Source organism: Oncorhynchus tshawytscha, linkage group LG19, assembly GCF_018296145.1.
Source record: "Oncorhynchus tshawytscha isolate Ot180627B linkage group LG19, Otsh_v2.0, whole genome shotgun sequence".
NCBI classification, from domain to species: domain Eukaryota; kingdom Metazoa; phylum Chordata; class Actinopteri; order Salmoniformes; family Salmonidae; genus Oncorhynchus; species Oncorhynchus tshawytscha.
The window spans coordinates 48397483-48411262 of NC_056447.1; the positions used below are offsets into that span (position 1 = coordinate 48397483).

A 13780-nucleotide genomic window follows, 5' to 3' on the forward strand; every position below is an offset into this window, starting at 1 on the left:
CCAGCTGTTTCAAATGTGAAACCATTTCTGCCATCCTTACCACCTATGTCTTCGTTTTAGCATCTTTCCACCAACTGGGCAAGAGTTGGGAGTTTGAATTGACCAGGGGAATGCTGGTGTTGAAACCCATGCTGTAGGCTATAATTTTGGAATGTCTAATTGGCATTTTGGATCCATCAAAAGTAAAGCTGAGAGGAACACTCTGTCCTCAGATGGCTGGCTCACCCTTTGTGATGCGGCTTTCAGCAATGAGCCTCTGTGTGTAATGTCATGTTTTTTCCATCCATACCTAGTGCACTCTCATAGCGCACACGAGACCGTACCTTGACTTTCTCTGTCGTAACAATCGCCGCAATAGGGCTATCGAATGAATGAGGGCTTTTGTTTTGCGCGCAACTTGGACATCTTCACAGTGTACTCGTCTCGTTTCCATGACAATTTCAAAATCAGGTTGACTGAAAGCGAGTTACTGTTGGCAAAACGAATGTATCTAAAGTGGATCAATTTTATCGGACTGGACTAATGGACTGCCTAAGAATTCGATGGAAACTATTTTGTCTGTTTTTGTCAATCATGGAAAGGGACTAATATACTATTTTCGGCCATGACACAATGGTTATAATTCTGGTCTTGCTATTGGTGAATGTATTACACCCCAGTCACCAAAAGCCTCGTTCTTCTTCGGTGGTAAGGACATCTACTCCGCAGAGTGTCGGTGGGCAGAGCTGTGTCCTCAGGCAGCGCAGGGATGCTGTGGGGCGCGGAGGAGTGTATGAGCACCTTGAGGGAGCACCGAGACACAGAAAGCTGTACTGTGCCACAAAATATCACTTACAAATACATCCCAATGGGAAAATAGATGGGACCCTGGAGGAGCATAACCCTTTCAGTGAGTACAGTATTATTTGCGTTCTTATTTCTGCCATGTTATATGCTATGCATATATTGAAGTTTATGTTCAGCCACTATAGAGGCTAAAGCCTAACAAGAATAGTCCCACGGTATACATGATTGGAAATAGTTTTGAAGTAGACATTCATGATTTCTCAGTTAAAACAGAGCTCTGTTTTACTTCTTACAAGTCGCGTGCATTATTATGGGGGTCGTTCCTACTATCTACTGTGCATTGGTAATTTGGTAGGCTACATTGGAGTGACCAGAACACTACCTGATGATGTAAAGTGTTACTGAAGTCTAACTAAAATCCATACAACATTGTTGTTGCATCCAACACAACTGTAGTGGTATCTACATTATAATAACAATGTTATTACACTGACATAAGTATATCACTTGTCATTCCATGAAATGACAATGAATTTACTTTCTTTTTTTTATTGACTGAATTGTTTTCTGATTGAGGTATATTGGAGATCACAGCAGTGGATGTGGGACTGGTGATGATTAAAGGACTGTTCTCCGGGAGATATCTGGCCATGAACCAAAAAGGACGACTACATGCATCTGTAAATGAGACATGATCTCTGAGATCTTTCTTTGTTCTTCTGTCTGTCCTTCTGTCTGTCCTTCTGTCTGTCTGTCCGTCTGTTCGTTCGTCCGTCCGCCCGTCCGTCCGTCCGTCCGTCCGTCCGTCTGTCCGTCTGTCCGTCTGTCCGTCTGTCTGTCTGTCTGTCTGTCTGTCTGTCTGTCTGTCTGTCTGTCTGTCTGTCTGTCTGTCTGTCTGTCTGTCTGTCTGTCTGTCTGTCTGTCTGTATCTCTCTCTCTCTCTCTCTTTCTCTCTCTCTCTCTCTTTCTTTCTAATAATTGGATAATTGACTACCATTCATATACAGTCTCATTTCCATTGTGCACAGTGTTACATTTGGAAAAACTTTATTTGGTTTCAACTAAAGTCATTTTGTTCTCAGGCTGCCTTCACCCAAGAGTGTGAGTTCATGGAGCGGATCCATGAGTTAGGCTACAACACCTACGCCTCCCGCCGCTACCGGACAACCCCACACTCCACCTCAACAGGAAGTAGGCGAAGGGTGAGCGCTGGGAGGCTGTGGTATGTGTCAATCAATGGAAAGGGCCAGCCAAGGCGGGGCCTGAAGACCCGAAAGACAGAGAAGGCCTCCCTCTTCCTGCCTAGGGTCCTGGGCAACGAGGACCATGACATGGTTCACCTGTTGATCAACAGTAGTCTGGGGTACAGGCAGAATGCAGAATGCCCTCAGACTCACAGGGGAACAGGGCAGAGGAGATAGAGATGTGTCCATCTCCAGGGAGCTTGATGACAAGTCTCACTTGTCAGACACGTGGACTGTGGGAAGAGCATGACTGGTGACTGAGAGATACAAGCTCCCCCTGCCCTCATTTAAACCGGCATAATGATACTGTCCTGTGAATAAAGTGATCAGTGTCTCGAATATAATGTATCTTTGTACTCTTATTGTTAACTCACATATCGGAAGTACATGCAGTTAATGTCTTGTATTTTTCTTGATGACCATTTCATAGGAAGATGTCTGGAAGGATGCATGTGGATTTACACAATAATATAATGTACAAAAAAGCACTTGTACAATCAATGGTATATTGTCCTCTGTGACTCAGTTGGTAGAGCTTGATGCATGCCAGGCCAGGATTGTGGCTCCCGTCCGTTACTTTGGGTAAAAGTGTTTGCAAATGATAAATAGTATGTGTATTACCATTGTGGTGTTAATTTATTTGCTTTTTATATCATAAACACATTTTCATTCAAAATTGCTTTTGCATTGTTTTTCTACTGGTCTATATAACTCAATATTCATTCATCATGGAAGTCTAGATTTTTATTTAAGAATTAGGCTAATAGTCTAGAGTTTTGAGGAATTATCGGGTTGCCTGTGTAAACGCAGCCTTTGTGTTATATTTTCAAGGTGCAGGATCGGTTCTGTTCATTAGTAGACACTGCACCCTAGGGGCAGCAAGTAAAATCACTTCTCTTCAGACGTTCTGTTCGCATTCAATTACATTCCAAGAGAGTAACTGTACTCTTTAAAATAAATATTTTAAGCTATTATTAGTTGACCAATTTCCCAATGACAACAGAAACGTAACGAAAGGAGCACAGCTCATTCGTTATTGGAGTAAGGACAAGGTAAGACAGTTGTAGGGCCTACTAATCTCAGTAATGTAGTCATAAATCACTTTCTTGACAAAATCAGTGTATTTTATTATTTTAAATTATCGAAACAAGTGACGGACTGTGGCTTTAAAATACATTGTTTCACAGCCAGTGAAAAGACATCCTGGATGCGGCACCCCGTCCAGCATAGATCTGACGATAACGCAAAACCACGTGGCTAAAATGCAGTACCATGGAGAGCAGCTGGATACGCGTATGTATAGGCTAGAATTCAGAAGTCTGAAATTATTATTCATATTTTGTATCTTGCGTGATATATGGGTAAATATCAACAAACAACCGATCTAATAAAAATCTAAAAGACTGTGTTGGAAGTGTAATTCTTGCAAAGCAATTAATTACCTAAACCTGAAGATTTTCAGACTTTTTTTCAAGTATCAAATAAAATAAGTAGGCTATCTAAATATCAGACTAAAGGCTAATATTTTTCTTGGGACGTGCGTTTGCGTTAAACATGTACTCTGAACCGATTCCAAAGCAATATTGTTGGAAGTTTAGTACCAAAAACACATTTTAAACATCAAATAAAGTTAAGTATATTTGAGACTTTTGCCAAAGTAATGGACCGTTTTGACTAACTCAGGACCACGTTATGTCAAAAGTGAATATAGATTTATCAGTGGAGGCTGCTGAGGGGAGGATGCTCATAATAATGTCTGGAAAGGAGCTAATGGAATGGTAACAAACAAATGGAACCCATGTGTTTGATGTATTTGATACCATTCCACTCATTCCACTCTAGCCATTCAAATGAGCCTTTCCTCCCCAATGAAGGTGCCACCAACCTCCTGTGGATTTAATATAGCTTCTTACGTGGCCCTCAGTCTTTGTTTTTTGTATAATTTGACAATTAGCTGCAATTTTTCCACCAGTAATTCGCCAGCTTGAAATAATGAAATTATGTTTGTGAACAGGTGCATAAGTCGCTGCGCCTCACGCCCCAATTGACACCTCTATGTCATTCCGGTTGTGTATTACACTGGCAAAGTGGTAATAGGCTTTCCAAGGTGTGGACGGTCACACATAGGGTTCAAACCTCGAGCAAACCTTTGATATAAACTTTTATTTAACTTTTATGGACGTGCATTGATATTGCATGGGTGGTTTACGCATCACTGGCCACCATGGGCCAGAAGTTGAGTCTAATAATGGATATCTCCAACATCCTGTGCGTAAAGCTTAGGAACCTTGTGCGTAATCGCTTGGTACAGTCTGGGGGTTTTACATTGTGTTTAGCTGATCAGATGAACAGAAGATTACTGGATCAGATTTCAGTATATCCCTCATCCCCATAGCAGGAGGCTTGGGTTGATAATGTCACCAACCTTGTTAAGATGCTAAAGTATTTGTCTTGCATCAAGATAATACAAATATAACCGTATTGTTGATATTGTTCCATTTAAATAATAGTTTTCTGTCCGCCTGTCTCTTATTTCCATTATTGTAAAAGTAGGAAATTCCACTAAAGTGCTGTTGTTTTCCTGTTATGGTTTCATTTATAGCACTGTCTACTGTGCAACAGTCTGCTGCCTTTTCAGCTTCCTATTCTGCATCCTGCAATACATTTGTTTTATTTCAGACGATATCGGAGGAAGTTTAAGACAACGATCCCATGCGTAATTCATCCTGTCGCCTGGACACGCATTGAGAAGCCTGGGAAGAGCAAGATAAAGACACTATATACAGAATGGGAAAACGTTTTTATATAGGTTACATGTGTCAGCTCACACTAACATTACAGTCAATACATCAACCGAGCGCATCGAATTGCTTGCCCACCGCCACTCCGATATCAAAGTGCACAAGAAAGGGAGGTGGTTTTCTCATGACTTTGCGTCGAAGGTTATTCCGACTCCAAGAGTTGAGAGCAACATTTTGGTACAGTAGGTGGCGTGTGATATAATTTCGGAGCACATATAAGTATCGTCAGGAGAGGAGATACATGGCCAGGTCCTGCAATACGACTGACAACACACAACTCCTACACAAAGCAACTCGGAATAGAGTAATACAAAAAAAAAACAGCGGAGCCATTGAAGTAGCCTACAGAAAAGACTTCATGCAGACTCAGAAATAAGTTTACTTTTCCACTGGATAGACTAGTGAGGCTCACTGAGTCCCACAGTCTCCACAACTTTCTTTGTCAACCTGTGAGCACCACGGACAGGGGAAAGGGGATTTGGGGAATTGTAAAACCTCTCCAAACACGTGAGACAGCACTGACCGACAGCACAGGGATGTCTGTCCACGCGTCCTGGCTACCAGTACCGCTGCTGGTGTGGGGACTAGTGTGTACCTCAGTGCGCACTGCCCCGTTTGCGGGTAGGCAGACCGACACTACAGAGCGCCATTGGGAAACGCTCTACTCTCGCTCACTGGCTCGAAACCCATGGGAAAAAAGAGAAATCAACCGAGACGGTGACTATCTTACAGGCATCAAAAGACTTCGGCGTCTATACTGCAATGTCGGCATTGGGTTTCATATTCAAGTTTTACCAGACGGAAAGATAACTGGAATACATAACGAAAATAGATACAGTAAGGTCATTTTCATGCTTTTATTGAATTTATAATCTCCTGCGCCAATTGTTTGATGCCCCTCTCTTGGTCTGCAACCTGTTTGTGTCATGCGCCACCACTTTGGAACTTCATATTATGGGATGGAGTTGTGTGAATGGGCACCATGCCAACTTGAGCACAATACTGTGTTTGATTAGGCTACTAGCAAATTGACGTCACATGGATGTTAGTGTTATTGTCCCATGTGACTACAGTGGATGGATGCAACGGTGTGTTTAAACCAAGAGTGATTTTTCATTTCGGCTTCTTTGCAAGGCTTTGATTAATGCGCCTCCTTGAACAATTTTCGCAGGTCTTTTTTTTCAAATAAAAAGGCTTCGGGACATGTTTCTGAAATGTCAAAAGGAATCAGGGATGATACCAGATCTGAGAGTGGAGGGGGGTTCCCCAAACACACTCACTTTAAAATGTACTATTTTATTAAAACATTGTAAAAAAAAATCTCTCTAACCAAGTGGATTATTTATCTTTAGGCTCCCCTACTGGTATATATAAAACAGTTTATAGATCTAACTTCATTCAGTATATATTTTACTTTTTCTAAATCACAAAATATTAGATCCAAATGCCTCAAAATCGTTTCTTTGGAGTGACTTAAAAAGTTGGTATGACACAGATGAAATGTTTAATTGAGTAAGACTAGTAGCATCCAGGGAAAGTGTTGAAAAAAACCATGAAGTGGTGTCTGTGAGAATTACAGGAGGGGAGTCACACCAATATATTGGTGTGATGTTAGGTCAGTTGTTTTCCATTATATTTATGTTTTATTTAACTAGGCAAGTCAGTTAAGAACAAATTCTTATTTACAATGACTGCCTACCCTGGCCAAACCTGGACGGCGCTTGGCCAATGGGACTCCCATTCACAGCTGGATGTGATGCAGCCTGGATTCAAACCAGGGACTGCAGTGACACCTCTTGCACTGAGATGCAGTGCCTTAGACCACTCGGGAGCCTTGGTATTATGGAGAATAGACTAGTCATCATAATACATTATGGTATTAAGTCCAGTAGTGTATAAAGTCAGAACCCATTGGAAAATATTGACTATCTTTCTCTTCTTTCCTCACAAATGAGTCTATGAGATACTTTTTTTTAAACAATCCTCAAATAGAGCCAGAGAGACAAGACAAAGTTGTTGTGTTTTTTATCTTGTTTTATTGTGCAAGCCCAATGTAGGCAATTTAATCAAAAGTCCAACCTGTTACTGGGTACTTGACTGAAAGGAAGTCTACATCATATTTAGCCTAGGCCTACTCGATGCTCCAATTCATCATCTAGTATCAAGGGAGGAAAGCATCATTTCCTTGCAGGATGTTCCAGTACCAGTTTGAACAGAGACCTAAACAGACCTGTCTACTGCAGTTGTCCTTATCTTCTCCGTCTTGTTTTACAACACAATGGATTATAAACAACTTCGTTTTGGTGTAGATAAGTACTGTGTAAACATAGCAGTGATAGTCTTTGTCTCATTTCAGGTCTCCTTGAGATATCACCTGTGGAGAGAGGGGTTGTGACGCTCTTTGGCGTCCGAAGTGGTATGTTTCTGGCCATGAACAGCAAAGGGAAGCTCTATGGATCTGTAAGTAGACATGACATGTTTTCTTGGATGTATTTCTACGTCACAACTTACTTTGCTTCGTGAGAGATCTCCACAGCAAAATGATAGTCAATGTCTTGGCATGCTTGTACACGTTTTGTAGCTTATGAACGGCATAGTACACTACGCCACAGATGCATTCAATACAAGGTGTAGACATTTCCTTTCCCTAGACTCCATGACATGTACAGTACCCTACATGGTAATATGGAATTGTCTGAAAAAATCCCAAGTGTTGAGATTGACATGCGTGATTGGCGTCATTTGGCCAACAGAGCTTCGTCTACGGTACATTGGATTATTTTAAGGTAAATATTAACCTCTCTTCTCTCATCCCTTCTCCAGGGTCATTACAATGATGAGTGCAAGTTCAAGGAGAATCTCTTGGCAAATAACTACAATGCTTATGAGTCAGCAGCTCACGCAGGGATGTATATTGGATTGAGTAAGACTGGCAAAACCAAAAAAGGAAATCGAGTTACACCAGCTATGACAGTGACACACTTCTTACCAAGGATCTGAATGACTCCAATGAGACTGTACCTTCAACAAGGGTAGAGGAGAGAGACTGGAAAACAATGCACTTTCAAATGTTTTTCTAGAGTGAGATATTTAAGTTATTTATTTATGATTCCTGAGAATGTTTATATTTTGGGAAAGTGGAGTAATGTAGAAAGAGGGGATGAATAATGACAATTGTTTTGTTTTTGCTGCTATGTGTCTTAAGATGAGTGCTTTTTTTTTAAGAGTAAAATTGATTTTGCACTTTTTTTTAAAAGAACTGTTGCGCAGCAAAGGTTGTGCAGTAAGCATTGTTATCCTACTTGTACTACTTTGAAAGGAATTGGAGACCCACATTTGTCAGATTTGTGTCTCGGCATCAAAAAGGAAGATGATGATGGCAGGTCCAAACCATTCAGTTCAGTACTGGTCCCATTATTTTTTCATTCCTAATTGATTGTTTTACTACCTCATTATGGAGATGCAAGGAGGGATTGTGTTGTTGCTGTTGTTTTGTCTTTCTGAGCATGACGTACAGTATGACGCAACCCACGCTTCTACGCTTTACAATTCACCCGACACTGGATATCACTGATGAGATTGAATAGAGAGGAACCCAATCAGAGAGAGGGAATCGGAGTTCAGATTAGCACATCTGTTAACCCTGGTCTAAGTTTTAACTATATTTTTGTTTGTGTGCATGTCTGGTTAAAACTCTTTTCATAAATAACAAATGCACACACAAATGACTGGACCCTCTACAGCCTCATTAGTGATTATTATAACTTTATATACATACATAAAGTTATCTATGACATTGTCACGTTGTAAGGTTTCTTGTATTTCAAATATATGTCTTGTTGCCTGGTATGTGCAAATTAAACGAAGAAGAATGTCATTTCTTGTTTGGCACAGCGGATGCAGAAAATGTACATATACTGTAAACTGAAACAGGGCTCTATTCAGTCTGTATCGCTGAAGCGTTACAAATTAGGATCTTCATTTGAGCCAGTTTGTTACAGCAGGACAATAATCCTGCAGCAATAGGAAATGTGAATTCTTATTTTGATTATAATTAATGAACATTTTTGTAGGTGTTGATGCATTGTTCATAATGGAACTTCACAAGACTTTTTAAACCTCAAATATGCTAAAAGTTTCAAATGTCTTGCATTGCAGGAAAGGGTGGTCAAATTAAGATGCTACATCTCTATGCAGTGTTTAATGAGAGTGCAGTCTCCGTTAACGTGGGAACATTGCTAAGATTCTACATCTCTATGCAGTGTTTAATGAGAGTGCAGTCTCCGTTAACGCGGGAACATTGCTAAGATTCTACATCTCTATGCAGTGTTTAATGAGAGTGCAGTCTCCGTTAACGTGGGAACATTGCTAAGATTCTACATCTCTATGCAGTGTTTAATGAGAGTGCAGTCTCCGTTAACGTGGGAACATTGCTAAGATTCTACATCTCTATGCAGTGTTTAATGAGAGTGCAGTCTCCGTTAACGCGGGAACATTGCTAAGATTCTACATCTCTATGCAGTGTTTAATGGGAGTGCAGTCTCCGTTAACGCGGGAACATTGCTTTTAAATTTCAATCACACTTTAACGCTGAACTTCCGTGGTACGGATTGAATAGAGCAGTAGATGTGTTTCTTACTGTGGTCATTAATATTATCCCTTGTGATATTCTGCGTTCAGTTCACAATTATGTTATGTCCCCTTATGTTATGCATTTCATGTAGCCTATACAGTATGTATCAACATTATGTCTGTAGTTTTATACAGGTCCTGTTCAACATTATGGTGTATGTGCTGTGCATATTATCAAATTACTTTAGGAAAGTAAATAAATTGTGTTCTGCAGCACCCTATCTATCAAATTAATACTTAAGTTCAAGTCAACCTAAAAAAAAACGCTGTGTCGGTGAATAATGGCAACCTCTCTCAATAGTTTACAAACACACTACCAGTCAAAAGTTTTGACACACCTACTCATTTAAGGGGTTTTCTTAATTTTTTTTACTATTTTCTACATTGTGGAATAATAGTGAAGACATCAACACTATGAAATAACACATATGGAATCATGTAGTAACCAAAAACATGTTAAACACACCCAAATACTTTTTATATTTAAGATTCTTCAAAGTAGCTACCGTTTGCCTTGATGACAGCTTTGCACACTCTTGGCATTCTCTCAACCAGCTTCACGAGGTAGTCACCAGGAATGCATTTCAATTAACAAGTGTTCCTTGTTAAAAGTTCATTTGTGGAATTCTTTCCTTCTTAATGAGTTTGAGCCAATCAGTTGTGTTGTGACAAGGTAGGTGTGGTATACAGAAGATAGCCCTATTTGGTAAAAGACCAAGTCCATATAATGGCAAGAACAGCTCAAATAAGCAAAGAGACACGACAGTCCATCATTGCTTTAAGACATGAAGTTCAGTCAATCCAGAAAATATCAAGAACTTTGAATGTTTCTTAAAGTGCAGTCACAAAAACCATCAAGCGCTATAATGAAACGTGCTCTCATGAGGAACGCCACAGGAAAGGAAGACCCAGAGTTACCTCTGCTGCAGAGGATACGTTTTTTTTAGAGTTAACTGCACATCAGATTGCAGCCCAAATAGATGCTTCACAGAGTTCAAGTAACCAACACATCTCAACATCAACAGTTCAGAGGAGACTGCATGAATCAAGCCTTCATGGTGGAATTGCTGCAAAGAAACCACTACTAAAGGACACCAATAAGAAAAAGAGACGTGCTTGGGCTAAGGACAGTGGAAAACTGTCTTTTGGTCTGATGAGTCCAAATTTGAGATTTTTGGTTCCAAGTGCTGTGCGGATGATATCCATTTGTGTTTACGCACCGTGAAGCATGGAGGAGGAGGTGTTGTGCTGTGTGGGTGCTTTCCTGGTAACACTGTCAGTGATTTATTTAGAATTCAAGGCACACTTAACCAGCATGGCTATTAGAGCATTCTGCAGCGATAAGCCATTCCATCTGGTTTGCGTTTAGTGGGACTATCGTTTGTTTTTCAACAGGACAATGACCCATCACACCTCCAGGCTGTGTAAGGCCTATTTGACCAAGAAGGAGAGTGATGGAGTGCTGCATCAGATGACCTGGCCTCCACAATCAAATCAAATCAAATGTATTTATATAGCCCTTCTTACATCAGCTGATATCTCAAAGTGCTGTACAGAAACCCAGCCTAAAACCCCAAACAGCAAGCAATGCAGGTGTAGAAGCACGGTGGCTAGGAACAACTCCCTAGAAAGGCCTAGAGAAAAAAAAACTAGAGATGAACCAGGCTACGAGGGGTGACCAGTCCTCTTCTGGCTGTGCCGGGTGGAGATTATAACAGAACATGGCCAAGATGTTCAAATGTTCATAAATGACCATTATGGTCAAATAATAATAATCACAGTAGTTGTCCCCTGAACAGACAGTTAACCCACTGTTCCCAGGCTCTCATTGAAAATAAGAATTAGTTCTTAACTGACTTGCCTAGTTAAATAAATAAAAAATTGCCCACAAAGATCTCAGCACAACCCAAGGGGGGGTGCCAACCCAGACAGGAAGATCACGTCGGTGACTCAACCCACTCAAGTGATGCACCCCTCCTAGGGACGGCATGGAAGAGCACCAGTAAGCCAGTGACTCAGCCCCTGTAATAGGTTTAGAGACAGAGAATCCCAGTGGAGAGAGGGTAACTGGCCAGGCAGAGACAGCAAGGGCGGTTTGTTGCTCCAGAGCCTTTCCGTTCACCTTCACACTCCTGGGCCAGATCATATGACCTACTGAAGAGATGAGTCTTCAGTAAAGACTTAAAGGTTGAGAATGAGTCTGTGTCTCTCACATGGGTAGGCAGACCATTCCATAAAAATTGAGCTCTATAGGAGAAAGCCCTGCCTCCAGCTGTTTGCTTAGAAATTCTAGGGACAATTAGGATGCCTGCGTCTTGTGACTGTAGTGTAGGTATGTATGGCAAGTGCTGTGAGTCGTTCCAATCATCCGACCTCAACCCAATTGAGATGAGTTGGACTGCAGAGTGAAGGAAAGACAGCCAATAAGTGCTCAGCATATGTGGGAACTCCTTCAAGACGGTTGGAAAAGCATTCCAGGTGAAGGTGGTTGAGAGTGTGCAAAGGGTGGATACTTTGAAGAATCTCAAATATAAAATATGTGTTATTTCATAGTTTTGATGTCTTCACTCTTATTCTACAATGTAGAAAATTGTAAAAATAAAGAATGAATGAATAGCTGTGTCCAAACTTTTGACTGGTACTGTATATCAAATAGACACATATCACAGATAATTTGTCCATACCAACGACTCACAGCACTTGTGGAATTCAGAAAGCTCTTTCAAGTAGGCCTACTGATTGGGGCAATAGATAGCCTGGGGGACATAGGCCTATCAGACGCTCCCATAACAAGAACGTGTTACGCAGTTTGCTCTTGTGAATGATGACTCATAAGGATACAGCTCAGACTTCAAACTATGACGCTTCGGTGTGTCACACTAAATAACGGGGTTGCCCAAAAATGACAGTGTTGGAATGCATTCTCAAAAAAGACAGAAAGTGAACGAAACAATTAATAATGGCGATGAATAACGGATTGTATTATCTTACTCCCCCCTGTAATTTATACTCACTTACAGACCTGAAAAAGACTTAACAGCAGCACTTTAAGTTAGACTTTAAATCCAGACTGATTTCAGCTTCATTTCATATCTGTTTCAGTGAAAGAATGGTGAAACGTGGCATGATTCAATCTGGATTTCCAGGCTAATTATCAATGACACTTCAACAGAGAAATCCAAGTCCATGCTGCTTCGGTTACTGAGCGGTAACCAGATCACTGAGACGAATGGGTCATTAGCATACTTGGATTTATCACTGTGTTGAGAGCAGATTAACATGTTAAAAGCCTGTTGCATTCACACTTCTCTAAAGTGGTAACGCTGCGGAAATCTCATCAGTAAAATTGGCTATGCTAACATGACTAGACTGTTTTACTTGTAGCTGGCTGAGACCGTGTGAATGGAGGACAAAGCAGTAGCCAATCCGAGAGTGTGATTTCAATGAATGAATGTACTGTGTGTCAGGAGAGCATCAGTCCTGCCTCCTTGTTTGGCCCCACTCAGCCTCTATACATGTTCTGCTTGCCTGGATTAACCCACCATTCACTATAGAGACAGACATTCAGAACTTTAACAAAGTGCTTCGCCCATGTAAGTTAGTCTTCTGACATGCTAAATCTAAGGTGACTCTAAGATGCAAAGTAGCAACCTGGAATTTGTTTTTCTACTTTAGTAGCTAGAATCATAAGATCACAGAAGGTAGTGGCTTATTAGGTAAAAACAGGTGTTGTATGTGTTCACTCCCCACACTAACATGTTAGGCCTCCTCTTCCAAATGCTTCCCCCATAAAGATGACAGTACGCTGATACCCTCCCAGCCAAGATCTGTCTTGCAGCTGAGAGGACCAATAAAATCGGTGTCATTTCCGCACTAATTGCACTATCATCATCAAAAACCAATATTTGCGCATCGCTCGGGTGCTACTCCTACATTGAACAGCTTACCTCAAGGGTCTGCTTTATGCCCAATGGTCATTTCATGTCCTTCAGATGTACAATGGTCCCAACAAACTCCAGACAATCCAGGAAACTGACAACGATGTGTGTGATAACCGAAAGTGTATTGATTGATAGTAATTGAATGGTGGTTAAACATCCCAGCCAGGCAATGGCAGGGTAGATGATAGCTTTTTGTCATCTATTCTCATGTGATGTGTTCCTCTCTCCTTTGCACTTTGCAGTGCTAACAACAACATGAGTCTGAGAACTCAGGTGCAAAAGGGGGGATGTCGTAAATGTTTGCAGAATCACATTAGTGGAAACCAAGACTTTTCTCATTGCACGCCTGCTTGTAGCTAGAAATGTTTGAGGTGTG

At 41.0% G+C, this 13780-nt stretch overlaps 2 protein-coding genes across 2 annotated transcripts; both read left to right on the forward strand.

Annotated features, from left to right (window-relative positions):
• The first annotated feature begins 258 nt into the window (after positions 1–258).
• LOC112219153 (fibroblast growth factor 3-like) lies at positions 259–2647 on the forward strand. Its single transcript, XM_024380360.2, has 3 exons — positions 259–889; positions 1363–1466; positions 1869–2647. The coding sequence occupies exons 1-3, from the start codon at positions 613–615 to the stop codon at positions 2205–2207; spliced, it is 720 nt and encodes a 239-aa protein (XP_024236128.1). The 5' UTR covers positions 259–612; the 3' UTR covers positions 2208–2647.
• Positions 2648–4997: 2350 nt separating this feature from the next.
• On the forward strand, positions 4998–9648 carry LOC112219154 (fibroblast growth factor 4B). The gene is made up of 3 exons (XM_024380361.2): positions 4998–5668; positions 7188–7291; positions 7655–9648. Exons 1-3 carry the CDS (start codon positions 5368–5370, stop codon positions 7829–7831), a joined length of 582 nt encoding a protein of 193 aa, XP_024236129.1. The 5' UTR covers positions 4998–5367; the 3' UTR covers positions 7832–9648.
• The last annotated feature ends 4132 nt before the right edge of the window (positions 9649–13780 follow it).

What these genes read in the sequence shown, in the direction of transcription:
- LOC112219153 (XM_024380360.2), top strand. Translation starts at nt 613, where the DNA reads ATGGTTATAATTCTGGTCTTGCTATTGGTGAATGTATTACACCCCAGT. An exon ending in GGAGGAGCATAACCCTTTCA is followed by an intron (nt 890 to 1,362) that starts GTGAGTACAGTA and finishes TTTCTGATTGAG; the next exon opens with GTATATTGGAGATCACAGCA. An exon ending in AAGGACGACTACATGCATCT is followed by an intron (nt 1,467 to 1,868) that starts GTAAATGAGACA and finishes TTTTGTTCTCAG; the next exon opens with GCTGCCTTCACCCAAGAGTG.
- LOC112219154 (XM_024380361.2), top strand. Translation starts at nt 5,368, where the DNA reads ATGTCTGTCCACGCGTCCTGGCTACCAGTACCGCTGCTGGTGTGGGGA. An exon ending in ACATAACGAAAATAGATACA is followed by an intron (nt 5,669 to 7,187) that starts GTAAGGTCATTT and finishes GTCTCATTTCAG; the next exon opens with GTCTCCTTGAGATATCACCT. An exon ending in AAGGGAAGCTCTATGGATCT is followed by an intron (nt 7,292 to 7,654) that starts GTAAGTAGACAT and finishes TCCCTTCTCCAG; the next exon opens with GGTCATTACAATGATGAGTG.